Consider the following 25,711-nt stretch of genomic DNA (forward strand, 5'->3'; position numbering starts at 1 on the left):
GCCCCCTCCAAGACTCTAGATATAGTTTGAAAAATATCAGTCTAAAACCAAAGCAAGTGCCTGATCACAGAAGAGGAAATAAACAAAAAAACCTGCATCAAGAGTTCTTCATCTCTCCCACCAATAGGAAAAATCAGATCTCCTTATCAGCTTCTAAAAGAACTACTTACCCCTCTGAAAAGCAATGAAAGTCTTAAATTGAAACCAAGGCATACACAGAGGTAAAATTAATTTTTCATGCAACTGAGTCTCAGATGTTTAAGACTTGTATCTACATGATGTTTAAGTCAATCAACACATTCTAGCTGCTAAATTATAAAACTCAGGTAATGACCAGGTAATGTAGGGAATGGTGAAAAGGAACAATGAAACTGGAAGGATCAATCTTTAAAATTCACTTAATTTGCTCAAAAAACAAAACAAAAACAAAAACAAAACAAAAAAATAAAAACCGTACTGAAGGATATTTAGAAATAATGTTTCAGTGAGTAGAGGAAGGTTTAAACAGAGTAACTGCTCTAGTTATGTAGAAATATGAAGAATTTGTGGGAATCTGCTCTTCAATATAGTCCATGATTTCACAGAAAGTACACAGCAGATTCAACAGTTGAGTGGGCATATTTCTAAACTCTGGGATAGTTTGAGTCTGCCTCATCCAAAAAAAGAAAAATTGTAAGTTTCCCAATCTATCATTGGAGCTAGTCTCCTCAAAAGCATCATGAGATAAAAACAGCCTCTACCTCTTCCATCCTCCCCAGAGAGGGCACATCTCCTATTGCTCTCAGGCCCTATTCCGAATAGGTCTACAAGGGGAAAAGGTCAGATGAATGCCTGACACTACCTAGTCATTATGGAGCTCTCTCCTATTGTAATCTATCTTCAATCTTGATCTTTAGAATAATAGATTAAAAAAAAAGAGAAGGAACAAAAAGAAACCACTTTTATTGCTTATCTATCTAGAGTTGTCAGCTTGCTTTGCTTCAATATTGAGGAAATATCCTATGGGTTCAGTGGCACTATGCTTACCAAAATTTGTCTTGGAGTTTTCATAAGATGGCATGTGCTCCTCCTCCTGTGCTCTAAAAAAGATTTGGGATGTACACTGTTTACGGAGCTGTCACATAGCAATGATGAATGAGGCAATTCTTGAATGCTGGAGTTTATACAGTTAAGTAAGGTGAAAAATATTACACACTTCAAAGTTGTAAAAAGTTAACATAACATTATTGTTACAATTTAAACTCTTTGTATTGTAGTCCTGGTAATGGATGTTTCCTTTAAAAAAATAGTTTGTGAGGCAATAAGGACAAACACTGAGAATTACTTGAGCCTCATTACTCAAGATTCCACTACAGATAAACCTTCCCAATAAGGAAACGATGGGAACCAATAAACATCTGAACCCAGCAAATTAATAGAAAGTAAAATCACAGAAACTCACATGACTATAATAAATGACAAATAATGAACATATATCTCTTATACTAAAGGCACTACTAATATACAAATATCCTATTAACATTTAGAGAAACTCTAAAATTAGCAGTTAGAGAAAAGAATCCATTTAATTCAATACCAACATTTTAAAAAAAGAACAGACTATGACTCATGGCCGAGTTTACAATGAGCTAAATGAAACCGGATGTAATAATAAGCAGCTCCATACAAAAATTGTGGTTCTTACTTTTAAAAAAGTATGATAATTTACTTCCTTAAAAATATACGCATATCACAAAAACTAAAGCATAAATATATATATATATATAAAAACTCAGGCCCTGGTACCACTGAGAAATTTTCATAAATTCTAAAATAATTTCAACAGCCACAGCTTACACAACACACACCCACACGTGACATGCAAAGACAAAATGCCAGAGTCACTGAACAGTTCAGCATAAAGCTAAAAATAGGGAAAGAGAATGAGACAGGCATTTGTCATGTAAGTAATACACGTTATACACTGATTGTGCCTCTGCACACCTTGGAATTTTAAAAAATTTAGAATTTCATCAGTCCCAGGAAGCACTACTCATGGACCAACATGGAGCTCTCATGTACGTTTAAGTAAGCACGTAAAAAAGCTATACAAAAGAATAACACAATTTATTTTAATTAATGACATGATTAATATTTTGTACTTTATTCTATTAGAAGATTAATTTGTAATCATTATACCCTGTAGACTTTGAAACTTAATTTTATTAGAAATTACTAATGCTGGTTCTTGAATAATCTAAAAAATTGTAATTATTTACTCAAATCTAGATTGCTATTTATAGTTCAAAGCAGTTAAATGAAATATTCTGATTAGTATTCTCAAATTGCTTTGGTACAAAATTGAGAATAAAGCAAAACTGGCAGCACCACAACAAGTGTGATTACTTCACAGCAGGTCTAAAGGACCTTTAGAGACAACAGAAGTAAAAATACTTATAAATAAGAGCCATTCTCCTCACAATTCTGTTACATCATTAAATAGAGAAATAAAATCCACTTCAGTAAATTATACTTGAGGCCCAATTTTCATGCTCCATTTAATTATCCCTCAATGACAGTGTAAAAAATGTTTATTATTATTGCAATATGATGTCTAATTCATAGTTTAGGATGCTTCTAATGATGAAGCCAATGGTTAGAGTGGTACATTTAAATGCTTAGTCCACTGATATTATTTTAAAACAAGGTTTAGTCTTTTTTTTTAACAGCTTAATTGAGGTATAATTGATGTAAAACAAACTGCATATACTTAAGATGCACAATTTGATGTACTGTCTTTTAAATAGCATGAAAAGTGCCTGACAACTAAAAAAATCAAAAAAATTTAATTGAAACATATTGTTTTAAAATAGTACATTGTAATTTTTTAGAGACACAGATACGGATTTATAAAAAGATGAGAGGAAAGGAAAGAAATTAATTTAATTTCAAGTACCAAACTTATTCAGAAGGTTTAGAAACGCCAAAATTGACAGCCAGTTTTCTTGATTTTCTTCTTGAAGAAGAGCTTGGTGTTGACTTATGGTGAGACGTGCTATGACCTGGGGAGGCAGCTTCAACTTGAAAAGAAGATACAGGCTGAGTAATCTGAGAGGATTTTAAGGAAACTGATGAATTCTCCTGTGGAATCACTTTGGTGACATCAGAAGATGCTGACTGGCTAGTCTGAAGTGGGGTGGCTTGAGAACTCTGGGCCTCCTTATTCTCAAAGATCTTTTTGTTTGCAACCCTTTTTTTAGTCACCTTTAAGGAATAAAAGCATCATTCATTAACAATGTAGACAAAAAAGGCTAGTATCAGAAAATACCATAAACCATGCTGCTAATACTTGTCAATCACTGTTGACTTGTGACTTGCGCTTATGATCTCCAAACCAAACTTTAGAAATCCAAGGAATTTAGTTATGAGTAAAATGTTTAAAAATTATCCATAACTTAAATATAAATAAAATTTATAGTCCTGATTTTAAATTACTTTCTTCTAGAAAAGGATATTATTATTTGCTGCAATTATTATTATTTATTAGAACACAAACTCAGACAGCAGGGACCAGGTCAGACTGGTCACTACTGGTCAAAATATATTTTCAGTACCCAGACTAGTACTGGGCTTCTATTTGGTACTGAACAGTAGTTACCAAATAAACAAATTTTTATCAGTGGTCTTTGTGTAGTTTAAAAAAACATTAATTCTCTTAAAAATACACTAATTCACTTTCAGGTCTCACCTGCAGAGGTATGAACTGATTGTGCACACCAGCTGGCATTCCCCCAGCCATGGGCATGGTCCCGGCGTATGAAGTATGATGGAAGGGCTTCCCAGGAACTGGCACTGGTGGTCCCCATGGCATTGAGCCAAAGAGATGAGATGATGAAGGCATTATATTAGCTGTTAAAAATCACAGAAAAGCTCTGTCTTAATAAACAGTATCATTAAAGCCCTGAACTTTAACACCTTCTTCTGCTACCTTTTTTTGGCTTTTTTCATTTTGGCAAAGGGTATACACTTAACTTCTGATTAAAATCTTGCTTACAACATTCAACCTCGGGAGCCCCCTTAAGACTGTGAACCAACCACAGAAGTCAGCTTATCATTACGCTGTCTGGTCTATGAAGGCCAGTAACCATATACTGACATCAGCTTTAGGAATATTTGTAATACTATTTACAAAAATAATAAAAGGGTCATGAAACTGTCCTTTGGGGGAGAAAAGCGAGTGCATAAAGAGAGAAATCTTAAGGATCTCACCTGCCCCCAATGCTAAGTTGCTTCCATAGTGATCCCAGCCTACAAAAAAACCAAAAAAGCTCAAGTCTTAAAATCTGATCACTTTCATATGACATGCAGAATCTTTCTCTTCCCTATTCTAATATTTGTAATTCAAAAATTTAAAAAATTTTTACACTGTTTCTCACTAGAAGTGTATCGAATCATGGTTCCCAGACTCAATTTGTGTAACTGAATCCTATGGGGAGCTTATAAAATACAAAGGCCCCAGATCTAGTGCATCAGACTCGGTGGAGCCCAAGAATCTGTACTGTTAATAAGTTCCACAGGTGATTCTTATGCAGTCAGTACCAGTGCAGCATTTGGGAACTCCTGCATTAAACAATGACAATCCAGACACCAGCACATTGACACTGAAGAAGGTATGTAAACGGCAGCCAGAACTGTAAGACAGTATAGCTTAACTAAAATTCAGCCACTAAGAAATGTTTGGATCAGGAGAGACGAATCATAATATTGTTCAGTGCTATGAATTACACATGCACAAATTCCAGGATAAAGAACACTTTTTTTTATATGTACACTTTTATTTTATTTTATTTTATTTTTGCAGAGGGAGGTAATTAGGTTTATTTATTTACTTTTTTGATGGAGGTACTGGGGATTGAACCCAGGACCTCATACATGCTGAGCATGTGCTCTACCACATGAGCTATACCCTTCCCCCAAGAACACTTTTAATATAAAAAACACTAATAAGAGTTAGAAAATTATGTCTTGATACTACCTATAAACAACTTTGGTAGGAGTTATAATATTAAGAAGATCTATTTAAAAGATGCTATATTAATCTCATATATAGGTCAACTTAACAATTTCCCAATAATCACTGTCTTATATATAAAATACATTTTTCTCCATTTATTTCATTGAGACTTTTTCATACCTTAAAATAGAAATCTATAAAATAGCTTTAAAATCTTAACCTGATGCATAAGTTTTCTTCTCCTGATTAACATTCAAATCTCTTGGCTTTTATATCATATGTCATGTACTATAACTGGAAAAACGGAGAGCACAAGACCAAAAGAATTCCAATTAAACTTTAAAAATTCTTGGTAGGTGTGAATATAATAATAAACATAATACAATAATGAATGTAAACACAATAATCAACAAAAAAGGAAAAAATATCAAGCTTTAAATTATCAATAATAAATAGGAAAACAATCAGTCCTTTTTGATAATATATTCTCAATACAAATTCTTTTAGAAAGAAGCTTGTGGGTACATCTTTAGGTAACCTACATATACTAATTACTTAAAATTATAGATAGTTGCTGGATTCATTTTTGAAAGTGAAAAAGCAGTCAAATTAGATTTTCTAAGTTATAGTGGACTACCTTGAGCTTTATGAAAACATCACATCCAGTGTGTCATAAAAATTTTATGACTAAACATTGTTTATATAGGCAAAGGAATGTCAGCGTAGTATAGCAACAAAAGCATGGATTTTGTAATTAGATAGACTTGCTTTTGAATGCTAGTTTGTTTACTTAGTAACTTAATGACCTTAGACAAATTGCATTTAAAAAAAAATCAAAGAAAAAAACATGTTGTAATAAAAAGTTTTCAATATAATACGGCAGTCACCTTTCCATCCCAGGTTTAACTGTTTTAACTGTTTATTTCTACACTGTTCAATAATTCACTTATACTCCTAGCAATTTTTCAATTTTAGGCAATTTTAGACCTACTGACTTCCTATTAAGATAGATCAAAATTCAGTTCTTTTATACCACCTCTCACTACTTGCCCTGTCCTCCCTATGTAAGCATATCATAATATTTGTCTATAAATACAGTGTTTGTGGTATGTGACTGTATACTATTATCACTGCAATGCCAAGTTGGGTACTCTGATTATGTATTTTTTTTCCTTGTAAAACTTTTTTTTAAAAACTGTAAAACTTTTAAAAGTTCCTTAGTCTTCTATGCATCTATCCTTAATGTTTTTCCAAATGCTGCCCACGTATCAGATCATCATCTTACCTGCCCAGACCTCACTCTGCTCTTCCAATTGAGACTAGCTACTTTCTAGACCTGTTGAGCAGCTGGTATCCCAGGATTTCATTGCGTAAGTGTATGAGAGATCCTGTGGTCAGTTTCATGGTTTTCTTTTTCTTTTTTTCAGGTAATGCTTTGTTTTCGTAGGGCATATAATCCAGTAGCAGCTGCTGCTGCTTCTTTTTTTTTTAACTGAAGTATAGTCAGTTTACAATGTTGTGTTAATTTCTGGTGTAGAGCATAGTTATTCTTAACAAAGGTGCCTCACGATTTTGAGGTATTGACAATGCTCAGTTGCTTTCTAGCTTCTAGCTTCTGTTCAATAGCGCAACACCATTCTGAATCTTGATCTTTCATATGGATTTCTCCCTCCTTGCTGACCTCTTAGCACATCTCTTTATCAGTGATATTCTAAATTTTAAGGCAATCTCTTTTCATTCATTGTGCCAAAGAGTGTGGTAGCCCTTTTCATTTAAAGATGCATGTCTTTTGGTCCAAGGAAACTTTATTTCTTTGGTAACTTTCCTCCTTTCCATTATCTCTGGTCTCGTTTTCTGGAACTCCAATTAGATGGGTACTGGACCTGTGGACTGTTCCTCCAAACCTCCCTCCTTTCTTATTTTCCACCTTTTATCTTCTTCCTGAGATTTCCTTGGCTTTGCTAGGGCTTTATTCACTGAACTAAAAAATTTTGGCTCAACAATTTTAGTTTTGTTCTCTAATTATTTTTTTTTCATACATTCTTGTTCTTATTTTTTGGCTGCAATATTGTTTTATTTCAATATGAATATTAACCAAAGCTGTCTTTGAAGTCCTCTTGTTTCCTACATTATCTCTGTTTCCAGATCCCTTTCGTTTATCTTTGTTTTGGGCTCTTTTAGAGATTTTCCTAAACTGTTTAGTGATCGCTCACAGTCTAGTATTTATTCCAAGAACAAGACACTAGAACTGTGATTAGAAGCACTGTCCCTGTGGGGAGGGAGCAGGGCTAGATGACTTGAGGGCTTCTCTCTAGAATGACTGAATGGTGAGCCAGCCTTTTGGTTGGGACATCCTCCAAAAGTCAGTAAGTGTCTTCTCTGGAGTTCCACGAATTTCTCAAACTATCCTCCAATTTCCTATCTGGGCTATGGCTGGCTACAGCCTGGGAATAGGATGGGGAAAAGGAACTTTACTTAATCTCAGTTTCCAGTCTAGTATCACATTCTCTACTCTGCACCTAGTGTTCCCATGTCCATAGGGAACGCTCTGGAGAACATACCTCCAGTCTTTTGCCTGAGAGGCTGACTGCTTGACTGTGCAGAGGAGCGGTCCCCTCACTCCTGTTATAGATTTTGAACCAACGCCCTCTTTGTGGCCCATGTCTCATCTGAAGCTCTGACAGCTTCTGACACTTCAGAGTTTTGAATCTCCTGGGAACTGCGAGGGACAATCTGCTTATCTGCTCATATGTATACTCTTTTATACACTTCAGTTTGTAGCATAATCCTGCTATTATAAATTGATGAATACTTCTTTAACTGCTTTTCTCATCACAAAGTCTTTCCAAATGTCTAATTTGCTATTTCTTTTCTCATCTCTTTGTCCTTGTAGGTTTACACTTTTAAAAACATTTATTATTCAGTTTAATAGAGTTTAGGCAAAGAGAAGAGGTAACTAGTTTACTCAGCATTATTACGCCTTTCTAATGTTGAAGATTAGATAACGCAGAGCTCCTGGAATAATATCTGGCATTTAGAAAACTCAGAAAAGTAATTTTCTCAACTTAAAAAAAAACCAAATTATTGATTTTAAAATGAAAATGATTAAGATATGAAGAAGCAATTTAAAAAAGAGGAGTGATAAAAGCAATGCTTAATAAACTTGAGATTTAGAATTTAAAAACTTATAAAATGTTAGTCTCAAAGAGATCCTGGACACTATCTAGTATAAATAAGAAAATGGAATCCCAAGAAGTTACATGATTTTCTCAGTAAAAGAGCCTGAACAAAAAGAGAGTCCTGACTCCACAGTGAGCTTTCCATTCCCCCAGCAGATCAGGAAGTCGCCAACTGGCTACAGGGAGCTACCTGCTTGAAACTCAGGCACTAGGTTTGAAGGAGGAAGACAATTGTGAGAGAGTATTAAGAAGCATACATACAGTAAGCTTAAAATCCCCTCTACTCTATCTCTATCATCAAGGGCGGTTTCTTTTAAATCCACAGCTTCAAAGCCTTATCTGTATTGTGTTCCCTTCATCTCTTGTTTCTCCTCTCCCCACCTCCCCCCCGCTGCTCCTTTGTTTTCATGTCTACCTTAAGCACAGATTCAGGTGCTGGCAGCTACTGGGTTACCTAGAACAAAGAACTGTCCTACTCTATCTAGCCACACAAGAGACTGTAGGAGGGCACTCATATTTCTAGATGAATCTACAGGATCTGGTTGCAGGCTTACTTCTCACAACTACTTTTTTTCTTTTTTTTCACAACTTCTTAAATCCCCTAGACATTTAGATAATTTTTTTGGTTTCCTCAGAATGGTGCTTCTTAAAAGGACTTTCTAAAAACAATAACTCAGTAACAAACATTTAGAAGAGCAAAATACCTTACCAGTAGGTTGAGGAAAAACTGGAGGAATGGTTCCAGGTGGTATAGCAGGAGGATAACTTGGAAATATTGGTGGAGGCAAAGGGAAATTCACTCCTAAAGAACCCTATGGAAATATTTAAAAGTTATAAGACAATGCAACAAAACATACAGGGATTAATTAAAGATTTAGTAGAGAAGTCATGGACAGTTCTCACCAATTGTTGTAAAGCAAAAAATGCAGCTTTTTCCTTGGCTTCATTTTCAGAATGGCATTGTGGCCCATGTACCAGTAAGCCATTAGATAATTTTACCTGGCAAACTGTCATTGTCTAGAAAAAAGAACATGAATGTTTATGAAGTTATCTGTCTAAGAAGTCAACCTCCTCCTCCAAAGCTTAGGCTAAATAAGTAGAACAATTTCACCTAACATTCTGTAAAAAAAAGCTCAAGAATTAAAAAAAGGACTATCAGCTTCAGTTTTAGGTTGCCCTGCAAAAGCTTTAAAACTGTTGCCTTATCTTTCAATGTTTACAAACTTAAAACGATCTCAAGCATCCTAATGTAAATGAAAGCCAGCAGAACTTTCTTCTTTATGTCTAGGATTGGGAAACTAGGCCTTTCACTGGTTTTGTATGTAAGATTTTATTGGAACATAGCCAAGTCCACTCTTATGCATTGACTATGGCTGTTTTCAAATTATAACTGCAGAGGTGAGTAGTTGTGACAGAGACCATATGGCCCATAAGCCTAAAATATTTAGTATCTGACCATTTACAGAAACATTTTTTGATCTCTGCTTTCCATCATCCTATAAATAGCAGATTATTTTGCTAATATGAATCAACTGCCAAAATCTAAAAGACTCAGAAGTTGTAAATGACTTTATATTTACATTTAAATGATTAACTCTTCACAATACACATTTTTTCTTTTATAAAAAAGATTTAAAAAAAATTCTTTTTCAAAAGGTAGCCATTTTTATGTAGTATTATTAGTTGAATATTGCTTTCTGTTTTAGGCAAGAATGGATCAAGAATTTGGATATAACAAGGATAAAATGACTTTCTTGTGGTGGTTCTCAAGGTGTAGTTGGAGGACCCTGGAGGTCCCTGATACCCTTCATGGGGATCTTTGAGGTCCAAACCATTTTCATAGTAACATGAAGGTGCTATTTGCCATTTTCACTCTCATTTTCTCGCAAGTATACAGAGGACAAAGGTTTACTGACATAATTTTAAGATTCTACATGGCAATTAACTTTTAAGAAAAATACCATGTTTTATTGTAGTATTAAAGAATATCCACAATTCATGAAAAGGCTATTAAAATTCTCTCCATTTTCCAACTATTTGTGTGAGGCCAGATTTTCTTTATATATTTCAACAAAAACCATGTATTACAAGGTAAGAAGCAGATTTGATAATCTAGTTTCTTCTGCTAAGCTAGACAATGGGAAAAATTTGCAAAAATGTGGAGCAATACCACTCTTCTCACTAAATTTTTTTGGAAAGTTTTATTTAATAAACAAGAAATATTAAACTTTTTTTCTCAGTTTTAACTTTTTATTTGACAACTATGGCTATAACACAAGTAAACAAAAGTTCTTTGGAATCCTCAAAAACAGGTGGGGGGTTTCTGAGACCAAAAAGTTTGAAACTTGCTGCTGTAGACCAAGATCCCCAGCTCTATCAATCTAAAGAATCTTGCCAGACTACCCGCTGCCTAGGTTCCTCTGTCAGTCTCTCTGAGGGACTGGTTATGCATAAATGGAAGAGCCAGAGTGAGAAGTATTAATTTATGCTGCTCATAAAGTTAAAAAAAATCAGCTCCACTGTATTATTTCTAGCAAAAGATTTTCAATTTATTTAAGCTCAGTGTTAAATAACTTACGTAAGTGAAATTGTAGTATACTATACCTGTGCTGTTCTAAGAAAGGAGAAATCCGGTTGCGGCATTCCAACAAGGGAACAAATTCGAGAAAGTTCAGTTACTGGTGTGGATACAGGAGGAATCTGGCTGGAAGCAGGCCAGCACACATTGTCCATAGACTGAACATTATGGTACTCACTAGCACAGTGAGGCTTGTTTGTATAAGATGCTGCCAAAAAAGAGAAAAGGACATATCTACATTAAATGATGTCTCAAACTATGCAATTATGATGGGGCTTTATAGAACAGTAAATAGGACATTATTAAAAAGTGAAAAGAGTAATCTCCCATGAAACAAATTAAGAAGAATTTAATACTGCCCTTAAAATGACTAGAATTCAATGAAGATTTTTAGATGATTATAATTAATTACTGATATATAATTAAGATAAAGATGTAAAAAATATAAGTAGCTGACTGCCAAAAATTCACATGGTGAGAGATTAATGACTATATAGTTATGTCACAGGAAAATTTAAATAAACAAATGGCTTTCTTGAGCTGAATAACAATTAATTCTTAAGTTTTGAGGCTTTGGCTTCAGTCTCACTTCTCAAAATTCTACCTTATATTCTGAGACACATGGATGAATGTTTTTGTTGCTCTAAAATAATGCTTCTTAAAAGTTTTTCTGAAATTAAGTCAAGTGCTTTTATATAGAATATGATTAAAAAATTCTGAAAGTTGACATTCTTTATAATGAACAAACTCTCTAACAGAACAAAAGCATACTCCAGTGAAGAATGAATTTAAATCTCTTACTATTATAGATTAAAAAAAGTTAAGTGGTTGCCCAAAGTCACATGTTAGTTCTGTTCCATGGGCTGGATTCTGACCTCTTGACTCTTCAAGTATATACTTTTCACTATACTGAAATAAAGTAAAAGTTACTTGTTTGTGACAGTGGGACCATCTTTATCCAATATTGTTTTAAACTTTTATTTTGCTCTATTTCAAGAGCACGTCTGTCACTATGATAATTTGTTTCCTGACAGTTACTGTAATTTTTAATTAATTATTTATCCTGATATTCAGTGGAGTATAAATGAAGCTAGGTTCTGATTTTGTTTCAGATCTGGATCCTTAATAAACTCAGATTTGCTCGTTTCAAAATGTTTTTTACCTGTGAGAAGCTTCTGTCCCCACCTACTTTTACATGAGTCATTCTTCCTAGTAGGCTTTTGCAGATAATTACATAGACAAAATATTAAAGTATAGGAGATATAAAAGGTAAGGGCAATGATGGACATTAACTGAAATGCAGCTTATGCCGGATATCATGCTACAGGCTTCAGAGACTTGAGGTAAATGACCACTTTCCAACGTGTGCATCCATTAATTATTTTTAATTGATTTTACAGCTTCTATTTTTCTGTTGATCAAGTTATTTTAACATAATATTAATATGAATCATTGGTACCTATGATGTGTCAGACAGTGCTAACTGCTTTATATATGTCATAAATTATTACAAGTCATCTGCAATGTTATTTTAACTTTATAGATAAAAGAATTTTAGCAAAGTTAAATAAAATATTTAAGTTACATAATCATTTAAAAATTACTGAGAAAAAAAGTTAAAATGTGAAAAACTTTCCAGGTTTGGGATCTACAGGATGAATATCTATAATAGTATAATTTAAGTAGTTTCAAGAAGACAGTTAGGGATTATAGATCTATTGGTTACACAGTTACATTGTTATATAAATGACACAACTATAAAAATTATACTCTTACTTGTTACTCTTAATTATACTCTTTAAAAAATAAAAGTAGTTTTACCTTTAAAAATCACATGATTAAAAACAAATGAACTGAATTTCTGAAGTGATATTATATTGGTGATTAGTACGAGCACGTAGTTTACTTACTTAATTTCTTATTTTGCTTAGGCTGTGAGGAAGGTCCATATTCATCTCTTCTATTAGAGGAAACAGTGACTTCATTACCATACTGTTTCATTTCATTCTTATGGTCCACAGTGTTAGAACTATCAATTTTTAGAATTTCTTTAAGCATCCGAGTTCCCTTCTGTTTTGAAAATGATTGGCAGGGAGATGGTAGGAACAGGGGAGAAAAATTAAAAGTAGAGTTATAGAGCATAGTGATTCTTCTTTTACTGAGTTCCATTATAAAAAATGAAGACAACTACATTCAGATAGAAAATGCAGAAAATCAGTAGTCTAGAGTTGAAAAAAACACTCCACATTTCCTGGCAAAGAAACAATACTTATATTTCTGCTTAACTTTTGACCAAACTGCCTAGTAGCAATGTTTGAAAAGCAAGGGATCTATGGTGTAAAGAGAAAAAAGAAAAAGATGGCTAAATTGCCCAGGGCAGCTGGTTTTCCTCCCAGGATGACAATAATGATGCAACACACCAGTCTACATGAGAGAGAAGTATTTTAACCATTGCAAAGGGTATGCATGCATGGCCAACAATAGTGGTATTATCACAGAATACAAGTTCCTACAAAATACAAACCATAGCAAATGACTGTGGTGACAAATGTTCCTCACTTGGAGGCTCTTCATAATGAGATGACTGTACTTCATTTTCTTTGGAGATATTCAAGGATGCTATGAAGTTCTCAATTCCAGGATTAGGCTAAAAGAAAAAAATACCTTGTGTATGAAGATGAAAGTACAAGGGCACGAAAAAAGCTAACAGTTTTATATTCAAAACTGATCATTTAATTTTCACTCAATCATCTTCCCATGTGTTAAAGTTTGGGAAGAGAAATTGAATAAATGGTCTTTTACCTTATCAATAGTATTTGGATAACCAGTCACAACATTTTGATTTTCTGAGACTTCTGCACTTTCACTTCTCTTCAATAGCTTAATATTACATTTTGCAGGCCCTCCAAACGTCTATAAAAGAGTAAGAATGAGTTTTTGTGCAAGTAAAATGTATAGTTACTACCTAATAGTATTCTAAATAAATCACTGCAAACTTTTTTATGTGTAATTTTCTGTTTTATATCAGAAGAAAAGGGGGCTTGTAAACTTGGTGAGGGAAAAAATTACATCTTTATCTTCATTAATTTCTAAGTGAGATTTAGCCTTTCCTTCAATTATGAATGTAGGCAATAAACCACAATGATGGTGATTATAATTGTATTCCAATATAATTGGTTTTCTTTCAAATTTGCTGTATTTTATTTAGCATTAAAATTATTATTCTGAGAAAGAGTCCATAGGCTTCACACAAGAGGTCCATGGCACAAAGAGTTTATGAATCCCTTCTCTTGAAGAGAGGAAATTATAGCATAGGAGTTTTAGAAAGAGAGGGCCTTAAAAGTCATGTAATTCAACCCTTTATTGGTATCTAAATATCAATGGGCTCCATTTACTGAGCATGTGTTGTGTGCTAAAATATCTGCTAAGACATCTTTTATAAATGTAATATATTACTAGCTTATAAGAAATCTATTTTTACAAAATTGCATTATAAATATACTGTGCATATAGAAAATGCACATAAGTAAACATGAATTTTGAGATTTAAAATGTTATTTTTTGATTATAAAATGTACACATACTCCTTATCAAACAACAAAGACTATATAAAATAAAATGTAAATGATCTCAGCTTTCTCCATTAACTTAACTCCACAGAATTAACCATTAACTTTACTATGCTGGTCCATATACTTTAACTGTATAAACAAATATATTTTCACATATTTTATATATATACACACACACATATTAATGCATGTAAGTATGTTTGTATGTATGCATGTATATAAAGACTATACTGAGAGAGACAACAGATATACTTTTATCTACATTTTAAAGATCAGGAAACTGAGGCTGTCAGAAGTGTAGTGAATTGCTCAAGGCCACCTAAGTATTAAATGGCAGAACGAGAACTTGAGGTATCTGTAGTTTTAAATCCTGGACTCTAGCTGTGCAATCTCCCATCCAAGTGACTGATAGGCTACACTCCACAACCCTCCTGCCACTCACCATATTAATCTGGCTCAAAGGATTGCAAGAGATGCCACAGAGCTACCAATTGCAATAAAAAGTTGGCTAATGGAAATCTGATTTTAAGACGCTTACCTGCCTATTTGACATTTTTTGTGACTGATTCTCAGTTTTAGGACTCTTACACTCTTCTTTAACTAAGACAAGAAAACAGAAATTTTGTTAAATGAAAGAACTTGCTGCACACCAATTAAATTTACCAAATATTTACCATAGCAGGGCACTGTGCAAAAAACTCACAAAGTTGCAAGCAAGGAGACAAAGGCCCTGATCTTGAGGAATTTATAATCTAGATGAGGAGAAGAAGATACTCACAGATCACAACAATAAGGGAAAGGAAAAGGCGACATCTGATTGAGCCCTGCAGGATGGCAGGTTTCCAAAGGGCAGACTAGGAGGATAAGTATTTCAGCAAGGGAAATAATAGGAGAAAAGACATGGAAGCAGAAAGCAAGGAATGTTTGTGGAACTCTAAACAGATCAGTTCCACTGGAGGTTGAGGAGTATAATGAAGCTTAATTGAACTAGAGAAGCAGGTTGCAGCCATAATCTGCAAGGCATTGAAGACTATGGAATTAAACTGGTAGGCAGTGGTCATAATCACAGAATGGTTTTGAGCAGATAGTAATCTCATCAGAATTGTGCCTTAAGAAGATTAAAATACGGCAGTGGCTTATTGGAGAGACAGAAGGAGAGTAAGAGATCAGTTAGGAAGCTATTTTAGGATTCCCATTAAGGGGAAATTAGGGGAATAGAGGCGAAATGAAAAGGATGGATTAGAAGAGGAAGGAGGAAAGGAAAAAAGAAGGAAGGAAGAGAGGAAGGAAGGGAAGACAAAAAAGGAAGGAAGGAGGGAGGACAGGACCAAAGAGGAAAGAGAGGATGAGGAAGGAAGTGGGAGAAGGGATGGAAGGGAGGGACAGGTTGATATGAGAGAGGAGGAAAGGAAGGGACAAAGATGGGAAGGAAAAGGAAGAGAAGGAACAGAGGGGAAAGAGGAAGGTAAGGAAGTAATCTTGGAAGGAGGAAAAGAAAATGTGAATTGATATGTATTCACATTAAACCTCTGCTGAGACACACACGAAAGCAAACTAACTGGAATTCCACATAACACAGTTTTCATACATTTACATAAACAATAACTTGAAGGAAAATCATAACACATTTCAATTAAATATAAATCTTTAAGCTATATTTATCAGGTTTATAGGGACAGTATAGTTAAAATGTAAAAGAAAGAAAAATAACACATGGAAATTAGTGCAAAAACACCCCACAACCTGAACCAAAGTTATACAACCACAAAATTTTTCGAAATAGCTTTTTTAGGAAAATATTTTTAAAAGACTATTCTTACACTACATTAATATGTAAGTATAAAAAATATCACGTACATAGAAAATACAATAAATTAGATTCAGGACTCTGCACTTGGTATTTCCTCTGCTGGAAAGCTCTTCAGCAAGCTTCTTGTATGGCCTATACTAGTCCACTTCCCTTTTATTTGGGTCTCTGTTCAAATGGTATTCCTTGACCACTCTATTTAAAATAGCACCTGTATCACTCAACCCTCTTAATCTGCTTAATTTTTTAATCATAGATTTATCATTACTACAGATTATGGAATTTATTGTTTATTTGCCTATTTTAGGACTGAGTAGTATTCCATTGTATTTACATATTTATATACCACATCTTCTTTATCCAGTCATCTGTCAATGGACATTTAGGTTGTTTCTATGTCTTGGCTATTGTAAACAGTGCTGCTATGAACACTGGGGTACATGTATCTTTTCAAATTAGATTTTTCTCTGGGTATATGCCCAGGAGTGGGATTGCTGGATCATATGGTAATTCTATTTTTAGTTTTTTAAGCAATCTTCATACTGTTTTTCACAGTGGATGCACCAAATTACACTCCCACCAACAGTGTAGGACGGTTCCCTTTTTTCCATACCCTCTCCAGCATTTACTGTTTGCGAACTTTTTAATGATGGTGTATATATTTTTAACAAAAATCTGTAATACAGTTTGGAGTAATTTAATAGGCAAGTGTTTACACACACAAAAATAACTGGATTACTCTAAATAAATTTTAAAATTTATCTCAAAAAGTGGTTAGTAGGGGACAACAGCAAAAAATGTCAAAAGACCTCTACAAATTCTCTCCTCCATAAAAGCAACAAGAAAATGAACATAAATGATCAGAATCCTAATATTCAGAATGATGAAAGTTAATTAAGGCATGCAGCAATCTAGGCAGTGTTTATTCAGGAAAAAAGACTGACTCTTAGGAAGCTCTGTGGCCTTTTAATTTGCCCTACTCCATTCCCACTCTTCAGCTCCATGTAGCCTTGAAAAATAACAGCCAACATATTTTTGTGAAAAGCAATAGCCTGGCTGCCACCAGATTATAGAATGAGGCTATAGCTCTTCAAAGTGTTATTCCCAACATTCTATGAGGTCAGTATTACCATGATACCAAAATCAAAGACATACATGAAAAATTACAAATATCCCTTATGAATATAGATGCAAAAATCCTCAAGAAAATACTAGCAAATAGAATCTTGTAGCATATAGAAAGGATTGTACGCTAAGACCTACTGGGATTTATCCCAAGTATGCAAGGTTGGTTTGGCATATGAAAAACTTATCAATGATATACACCGTATTAATTGTATAAGGGAAAGAATCCATGTGATCATTTCAAGAGATAAAAAGAAATAGCATTTGACAAAATCTAACAACCCTCCAGGGGGGAAAAAAATCAACAACCGAGGAACAGAAGGAAATTTCCTCACCTAATAAAGGGCATCTATCAAAACTCCACAGCTAACATTATACTTAATGCTGAAAGACTGAATACTTATCTTTAAGATCAAGACAAGATAAGGATGTTTACTCTCACTGCTTCTATTTAACATTGTACTGGTGATTTTAGTCACAGAGTTATGCAAGAAAAAGAAATAAGTCATCCCGATTGTATAGGAAGAAGTACAACTACCTCTATTTGCAGAAGTCAGAAAAAATTAGGGCTAATAAACAAGCTTATTAACAAGGTGGCAGGATGCAAGATCAATACACAAAAGTCAGTTTTATTTCCACAAATAGTAATGAATAATCTCCCCCACCCCAAAGTAAGAAAACAGTTCCACTGACCACAGTATTAAAGAGAATAAAATACTTAGGAATAAATCTTAAAAAGTGCAAGACTTGTACACTGAAAACTATAAGACATCTCTGAAAGAAATAGAAAGACTTAATATTGTTAAGATAACAATACTACCTAAAGTAGTCTACAGATTCAACACAATCCCTATAAAAACTCCAGCTGCCATTTTTGCAGAAATAGACAAGGTGATCCTAAAATTCATATGAAATGCAGGAGACCAGAAGAGACAAAATAATCTTGAAAAAGGGAAACAAAGTTGGAGGACTCAAACTTTTCAATGTCAAAACTTGTAAGAAAGCTATGGTAATGAAGATGGTGTGTTGTTCACAAAAAGACGGCATACAGATCAGAGAAATAGAACTGAGAGACTAGAGATAAACCCATACTTCCATGGTCAATAGATTTCTGACAAGGGTGCCAGGACAATTCAATGGAGTGCAAAGAACAGTCTTTTAGCAAATGGTGCTAGGACAACTAACTGTCTACATGCAAAGGAGTGAATATAAACCCCTCTCTCGTATCATATATATACTTACTCAAAAACAAAAACAAAAACAAAAAAAACCCAAGAAAACTCCCCCAAATATAAGAGCTGAAACTATGAAACTCCTAGAAAAAAACAGGTATAAATTTTTGTGACCTTAGATTAGGCAATAGTTTCTTAAATATGGTACCTAAAGCACAAACAACCAAAGAAAAAATAGAAAAAAAAAGGTTAAATCAGATCTGATCAAAATGAAAAACTTTTGTGTTTCAAGGACACTGTAATGTTAGTTAAAAGACAACCCACAGAATGAGAGCACATATTTGCAAATCAAATATCTGATTACCTATAGTATACAGAATACGTAATGATTTCTTACACCCCAAGAATAAAAAACCCAAGTATAAAAATGAGTGAAAGGTTTGAATATATATTTCTTCAAAGAAGATATACAGTAAACAAGCATGTAAAAGAATGTTCAATATTATTAGTCATTAATGAATTACAAATGAAAACCATAAGGAGATTCCACTTTACACTTACTAGGATGGCTATAATAAAAGAGATGGCAGTAAAGTGTTATGGAGGATGGAGAAACTGGATCCTCATATCTACCTGGTAGGAATGTAAAATGGTACAGCTACTTCGGAAAACACTTTGGTAGTTTCACAAAGAGTCAAGCAGAGACTTAACGTATGATTCAGTAATTCTGTTCATTTGTGTGTACCAAAGAGAAATGCAAACATATGTTGACACAAAAACTTGTATATGAATATTCATAGCAGTATTATTCATTATAGTCCCAAAGTGGAAACAACCCAAATGTCCATCAATGGATTAATGGATAAAAATAAAATGTAGTATTCATACAACAGAATATTGGTCAGCCATAAAAAGAAATGAATACTGATACAAGGTACAACATGAATGAACCTTGAAAAGATTATGCCAAGTGAAAAGAGCCAGTCTCAAAAGGTCATGTATCTTATGATTCTGTTTATATGAAATATCCAGAATATGTCAATCCATAAAGGCAGAAAGTAAATTAGTGGTTCCCACGGGTAGGGTAATGATTACTAATAAGTATGGTGTTCCTTTTTCGGGTGATAATATTTTAAATTTAGATAGTGGCATTGGTTGTACAACTTTGTGAAAGTACCAAAAAAACACTGAATGTACACTTTAAAAGGATGAATTTTATGGTAAGTGAATTAACTTAGTAAAGCTGTTAATTAATAAAAATAAAAGGAAGCAGTTAGCACAAGTAAAATTCCTAACTCAAAACTTACATTTTCTGTGAGGCTCATGTTTTCTTTGCTTAACACTGTTGTCATTAAAGCCACATTTATGATGTTGAGTTACTTGACTTATCTCTTGAGGTAGAACTGTACCCTGAAAGTTAAAATTCTTATAAATGACTTAAACAAACTCTTAATATTAAAAATACTTCTCTTCCTCAATGTTTAATAAATACTTAATTATTTTTATAAAAAATATTGACCTCATTAGAAAATAATTTAAGGAATGCAGAAAAGTAAAGAGAATTTTAAAAACCAAATTCTACAACCCCAGGAATAACTATTATTATTATGATCATCACTCCAGATGTTTCTCTATGCATTTGATAGTAAGATATGTAGAAAACAATCATTTTACAAAAATGCTTTCAATAGAAAGAATTAAACCTAATTTTGCTTGAAGTTAATACAGAAACTAACAAGACGACAAAACTTTAGGTAAATGTTTCCTCACAACAGAAATATCAGCCTCTAAAGATTCCTCTGGATTTGCTTCAAAATAATCCTACCTCTGAGGTATGTGGGGATGGGAAATAAGGTGTAATGGAAGAAACAGAATTGGACATGTTCAAGGTAGGGATGGGTACTTATAGGTTTCTTATACTATTCTCTTGACTTTATTATTTAAAAAATTTCCATTAAAGAGGTTTTAAAAAATTTATCATTCTTTCCCCTGTTACAGGAGTTGAGGATATTAGCCCTTCCACATCCCTTCCCCCAGTACCTGATTTTTTAAATTAATATCTATATTATCAAGGTTTTCAAACAGTGGAAGACTACTACCAGATAGCAAGACTGATTATAAAGTTATCATAACTGAGACAGCGTAAGAATGGGCAGAACTAGCAAAATGGCATACTCATATGAAGATCATATCAGATCCTTTTGCTTTCTAATAGAGAGGAGGCCCGAAGGCACAAAGAAACAGATTACATGCCACAGCTCAAGTGGGAAGGGGAAGCAAAAGGAGGGGCAGGAGATGGTCAATAAAAACTAATCACTTTACAATGGTTACACAATTTTGCTTTTGGTGGGCCCTATTTACTATTTTTTTCTGGGCACAGACAAATGAACACTGGATGCAAAGGCATATCATGTCCTAGTTGGCAGTGGGCATGTTGCAAAATAGTTGTGATATGCACCATAGTGTGAAGGAAGATCCAGTAAGCTCATATGCACAGGAACATCCAGGGCTCTTTAGTCTGTAAGAGTGAAAAGGGCCAAGAGATGTCTATCTGCAGAGCACAATGGTTGGTGGGGTTTTTGGCCCAGAGTAGCACACTACGGGGGATTTTGACTCTAAGAAAGGGAACTGGAACACCAGGATCAACAGATTGGTATGAACAAATATTGTATGAGTGTCTATCATGTGCCAGGCATGGTAGGATATACTTTGCATCCATTATCTTATCATCATTAAAATAATACTATGATCATAAAAATACTATGGTATTTTGATTCCATTTTATAGATAAGTAAACTGAGGCTCAAAGTGATAAAGTAATTTGGTTATAGAACTGATTAATAGAAGAGCTGACATCTGAGCTCTAATTCTAAAACCCATGTTGACAGTACCATTTCAAAGAACAAGTGCCCGAAGTTTAATTAGAAAGAAAATATTCTACTTATAAGTACAGTCTTTTTGGTTGTTCTGTTTGATGTCTACTTAAAGCTATTTGTGTTAGTCACACTCTCATATTTTGTCAATAAAAACTTGGCATTTTTTAAAGACTTTCTTCAAAGCAGTTTTAAGTTCACAACAATATTGAGAGGAAAGTACAGAGATTTCCCATGTACCCCCTGCCCTCATACATGCACAGCCTTCTCCATTATCAACACTCCCCCCACCCCCACCACAGCAGAATGGTACATTTGTGGCAACCAATGAACTTACATTGACACATAATTATTAGCCAAAGTCCATTTTACATTGGGTTCACTCTTGGTGTTGTGCATTCTATGGTCTGGACAAATGTATAATGACATGTATCCACCATTACAGTACCATACAGAGCTTATTCACTGTTCTACCTATTCACGTCTCCCTTTCCCACAACCCCTGGCAACCACTGATATTTTTACTGTCCCCATAGCCTTGCCTTTTCCAGAAGCTTGAATACCTTTAAAAAAAAAATCATGTTGAGTTCTCTAGAACTCTAGAGCATATTAAAATGTAATTCAGATCATGTCACTCTGCTACTCAAAACATTCTACTGACTCCGTCTCACTGAGTAAAAGCTAATGTCATATTGGTCAGAAGGTCCTAGAGTATCGATCTGTTACCTCGCCAGTTGCATTTCCTATAACTCACCCTACTGATTCAGCCAAATGGTCTTCTTTCTCTTCCCTGTGTATGCCTGGGATCACCCCCCCAAAACAGAGCCTCTCCCCTCAGGTATCTGTGTATTTTACTCCTCATTTCATTCAAATCTTTCCTCAAATGTTACCCAAACATTCCATTTAAAATTGGAAAACCTCACCTTCCCTCCCCTTAACATTTCCTATCCTGCTTCCCTGAAATTTTTCTCAAACTTACATATCATTGTCTAATATACCATTTAATTTACTTTTTTATCTTATGTATTGTCCTTTCCTACCTACAATACTAATTGTATCAGAGCCAGGATTTTTGTTTTGTTTACAGCTGTATTTTGCATAAAACAATGTCTAGTATATGGTAGGCACTTAATAAACATGTGTTGAATGAACAAATGAATGATAAAAAAGCACTCCTGAAGAATGAGTGGTTAGCAGTATCAATAAGGGAGGAAAAGAGAGTTTGAAAATCTAGATATGGGTTACATTTGTGTAGAAAGGATTTGTGGATGATCTAAGGAAAACTCTTATTAGCATTTTGGCAGAGGTAACCTGTGTGCTTTGTCACTCTCACTTTTTATGTTTATTTTACCATCATTCCCTTTGCTATTTTCCTCTCTCTAGCTCTGCTAATGCCACCATCACTGGTGGACATCAGAATAAATTAGGCCTTTATGGTATAGGTTACTGGTTTATAAATTTAAGAGGACATTCCTTTTTAACCTACGCTGAGAAGATAGGTCAGTAACTAGCAAAAAATGCAGTAGGAATTCATTCCTTTTCTTCCTTTTTTTTTGGTATCTGAGTCTACTCTTTGGGCAGAATTTTTTTCCTCTTCTTAATCTCTAGCAAGGAATGTGAATTTGTTTATTCTATTTAAGATAACCAACTGCCAGCATAAAGCCATATATTCAAGTGGAAATGAGTAAGTTAATGAGTGCCATTAAAGCCTTTATTGAATTTAAAATACAGGTTATTATGATTTTGTAAACAACTAAAAAAAATCTAAAACTGATTTAAAAGGAAAATTTTCTATATTCTCACTTACTGGTCCAAAAAGATCTATGTCTGAAAGAGAATTATGAAAATTCAAGATCAAAACTGTTATTTCTATTTTATGAGATTTCAGGAGAAAAATTAATCATTGCATACCTAAAAGAGAATATAAAAATAAATTTTTAAAATTAAATGTTCGTCAGGCAAGGTACACTAACCTTCTCTTGTAGAGTTGGCTGAAAGTGCTGAGCCTTTCCGGATCCCTGTAAAGACTGCCAAATGTTGCAAAATTCATCATCATCTTTAGTGGGTACCTGGGAAAGCACAAAAAATTTCTTATGGAAAACTGAAACATGAAAAAATAAAGATTCAAATTAAAAGTCAAACAATTCATTAAAGCTATTTAGCAGTAGACAGGATATTTAAATTTCATTATCTGACATCTCAGTTCTTTTTTTTCTGCTCAGTATAGTAATCATAAACGTATACTGCTGGAATGAAAATGAGCTTCTTCATATGTAATTAGTAATCTGAAAACATTTAAAGCATAACAAATGCTATAAAAGATTAAACTGAATCAATACCCACCAACAGATTTTTTTTTGTCTTCCAGATTACCTCTATCAAACTAATGTTTAATAGTTTTTATTTTAAAAATCTTCATCTTACACAAAAATAATCTAATAGATTAAAAAATCAGCTATTACTTACGGGGAACTTATTTCATGCAAATTAAAACTCTGGAAAAATATGCACCAAAATTTCACAGTGGTTACCTACAAGATTTGAGAGGGTTTTTGCTTGTTTCCTTTGTTATTATCTACTTATATGTTTTCTAATTAGCCTATAATACACATGTATTATTTAGATTAAAAAGTGTGGTTCAGATTTGGGGCCATGGTATTAAAATTAAGTATCTCACACAAAACAATTCAATTTTTGTTCTCAGGAAGATGAAATAAAGGAAATCATCTATGAATTCCCATCCCATGCATGGTGGAGATTTGAAACTGCTTTTGATAAACATGATATAGTCCTCTCCTTTTTACCTTTTGAATTAATGTCATTTCACAACAGACAGCATAAGTCATTCAGGTGAAACAAGAAAAAAATGTAACTGTTAGTTCACAAAGTAAATATATAAAGAGAAAACAGGCATTTTTAAGCTCATTATTTAAATGTCTTTTTTTCTTTAAAATAACTGTAATTTTAAAACAGAGGTAGAATGCTCTCAATAGTATTCTTTACTAGTCTGTTAGGTTAAAGTAAATTTGGAATTGAGTTGAACTAAAACTTTTTAAAAAACTAAGTTAAATTAAGTTTCCACTTACAAAACTACCTATGACTTATAAAAGAGAGAAATGAAAAACTAAGAGTCTTACTTGAGTAGGAACAAAAAGTGATTGAGGGGAATGGTTCAGGCCTCCCAAATGCCCAGATGAAATTGATGAATTTGAGCTATAGTGATTCACAGCTGGTTGTGGTTTCACGATCGCTGTCAACTTCTGACTTCCAGTTTCAGAGCGACTCCCATGAGAAAGATTCACCAAGGCACTTGTTGGCAGTCGATAACCTCTACCAGGTGAGCACCTAAAAGTAAAAAGTTATGTCAAGATCAGAGGGAACGAATACTAAATGTGCTAGAGAGCAGAAGAATCAAATTTTGGTTGGATAGTCTATAATCTGAATTAATACATATTACTTTTAAATTCAGTAGAGGAACTTGACTCATAGGAAGATCTCAATTTAGAAGATGATGTATTTCTGAATTGACTATTCAGTGCTACTAAGTGGGGAAAAAACTGTTCCAGAGGTGCAGTTGTGTGCGTAGGGGTGTGTGTTCATGTGTGTGTTAGTTTGCCCTCAGAAGGCTTGCAACATAATAGCTGAGTTAACTAAAAACTTATGAATTAAATGTCAAACTTCTTTTAAAAAACAGTGGCTTGTTGTACAGTCTAGGTTATGAAGCTGCTCAGGGAGGAGCCATTCTAACTGTGGCTCTACCTATGCAACAGGGCAAACAATAGCTTTAATCACGTTTGTCTCCTGATCAACTGTTGAGTTCTGCTCTTTTTATTCTCATCTTCCCATCTAAAGTTCTATAGTGGGAAAGCTTAAGAGACAAGTATTTTTGATTTCCTTCCTTCCTGGCCTTGGTAAAAGTGTTTAGATATTAAAATAAGCCTGCTCTGGTCAGAAGTTTTCAACTCTATAAGAATATAATTTTCTTATATGCTGAGATCAGGAGAACTAGAATTCTTCCATGAGAAATCTTTGTTAGATTTCTAGAAAATATTTTTGTGATAACAATACTTAACGATTCTGCATTATAGAAATGAATATACTGCAGGCAGGTAATCTTTTACTTAGCTCTCTATTAGTCAAGAATCAGTGCCTTAACCTAGGAGGGGAAAAAAAAAGACCCTGAGAAAAAGTTAATCATTTGAAAAATACATTTCAAAGTTATTTGGGTAAGGTTATTGGTAACTAACCATTTTCATGTAAAATAAAATCAGGTATGGGATCCAGACTCTGCTGCTGCATTTAAGAGCACAGATAGTAAAGTCTTTGGCTAACAGGTACATTCAAGTTGCAAAACAATAATAGCATTCTGAAGGTGATAATCTGGTATTAGGAATAATTGTGCTTTTATGCAA

General features: G+C 33.9%; 1 protein-coding gene across 6 annotated transcripts in view; it reads right to left on the reverse strand.

The window, feature by feature from the left end:
• Positions 1 to 1,143: 1,143 nt before the first annotated feature.
• The window catches only part of XRN1 (5'-3' exoribonuclease 1), an 84,491-nt gene continuing 59,923 nt past the window's right edge, over positions 1,144 to 25,711 (reverse strand). Inside the window, exons 31-43 of one of the 6 annotated variants that reach the window (XM_015237943.3) lie at positions 24,437 to 24,644; positions 23,273 to 23,368; positions 19,734 to 19,836; positions 14,861 to 14,922; positions 13,553 to 13,663; positions 13,275 to 13,397; positions 12,661 to 12,820; positions 10,777 to 10,958; positions 9,076 to 9,189; positions 8,882 to 8,984; positions 4,249 to 4,287; positions 3,728 to 3,888; positions 1,144 to 3,243 (exon numbers count right to left, since the gene is read on the reverse strand). In XM_015237943.3, the coding sequence (XP_015093429.2) occupies positions 2,941 to 3,243; positions 3,728 to 3,888; positions 4,249 to 4,287; positions 8,882 to 8,984; positions 9,076 to 9,189; positions 10,777 to 10,958; positions 12,661 to 12,820; positions 13,275 to 13,397; positions 13,553 to 13,663; positions 14,861 to 14,922; positions 19,734 to 19,836; positions 23,273 to 23,368; positions 24,437 to 24,644 (1,765 nt within the window). In that variant the 3' untranslated portion in view covers positions 1,144 to 2,940. Of the gene's footprint in view, positions 3,244 to 3,727; positions 3,889 to 4,248; positions 4,288 to 8,881; positions 8,985 to 9,075; positions 9,190 to 10,776; positions 10,959 to 12,660; positions 12,821 to 13,274; positions 13,398 to 13,552; positions 13,664 to 14,860; positions 14,923 to 19,733; positions 19,837 to 23,272; positions 23,369 to 24,436; positions 24,645 to 25,711 lie in introns of those variants that run through there. The other 5 variants (XM_006202767.3, XM_015237944.3, XM_006202769.3 and 2 more) reach the window with 5 other exon arrangements.

Source organism: Vicugna pacos, chromosome 1 (genome assembly GCF_048564905.1).
Source record: "Vicugna pacos chromosome 1, VicPac4, whole genome shotgun sequence".
In the NCBI taxonomy this organism is placed as follows: Eukaryota; Metazoa; Chordata; class Mammalia; order Artiodactyla; family Camelidae; genus Vicugna; species Vicugna pacos.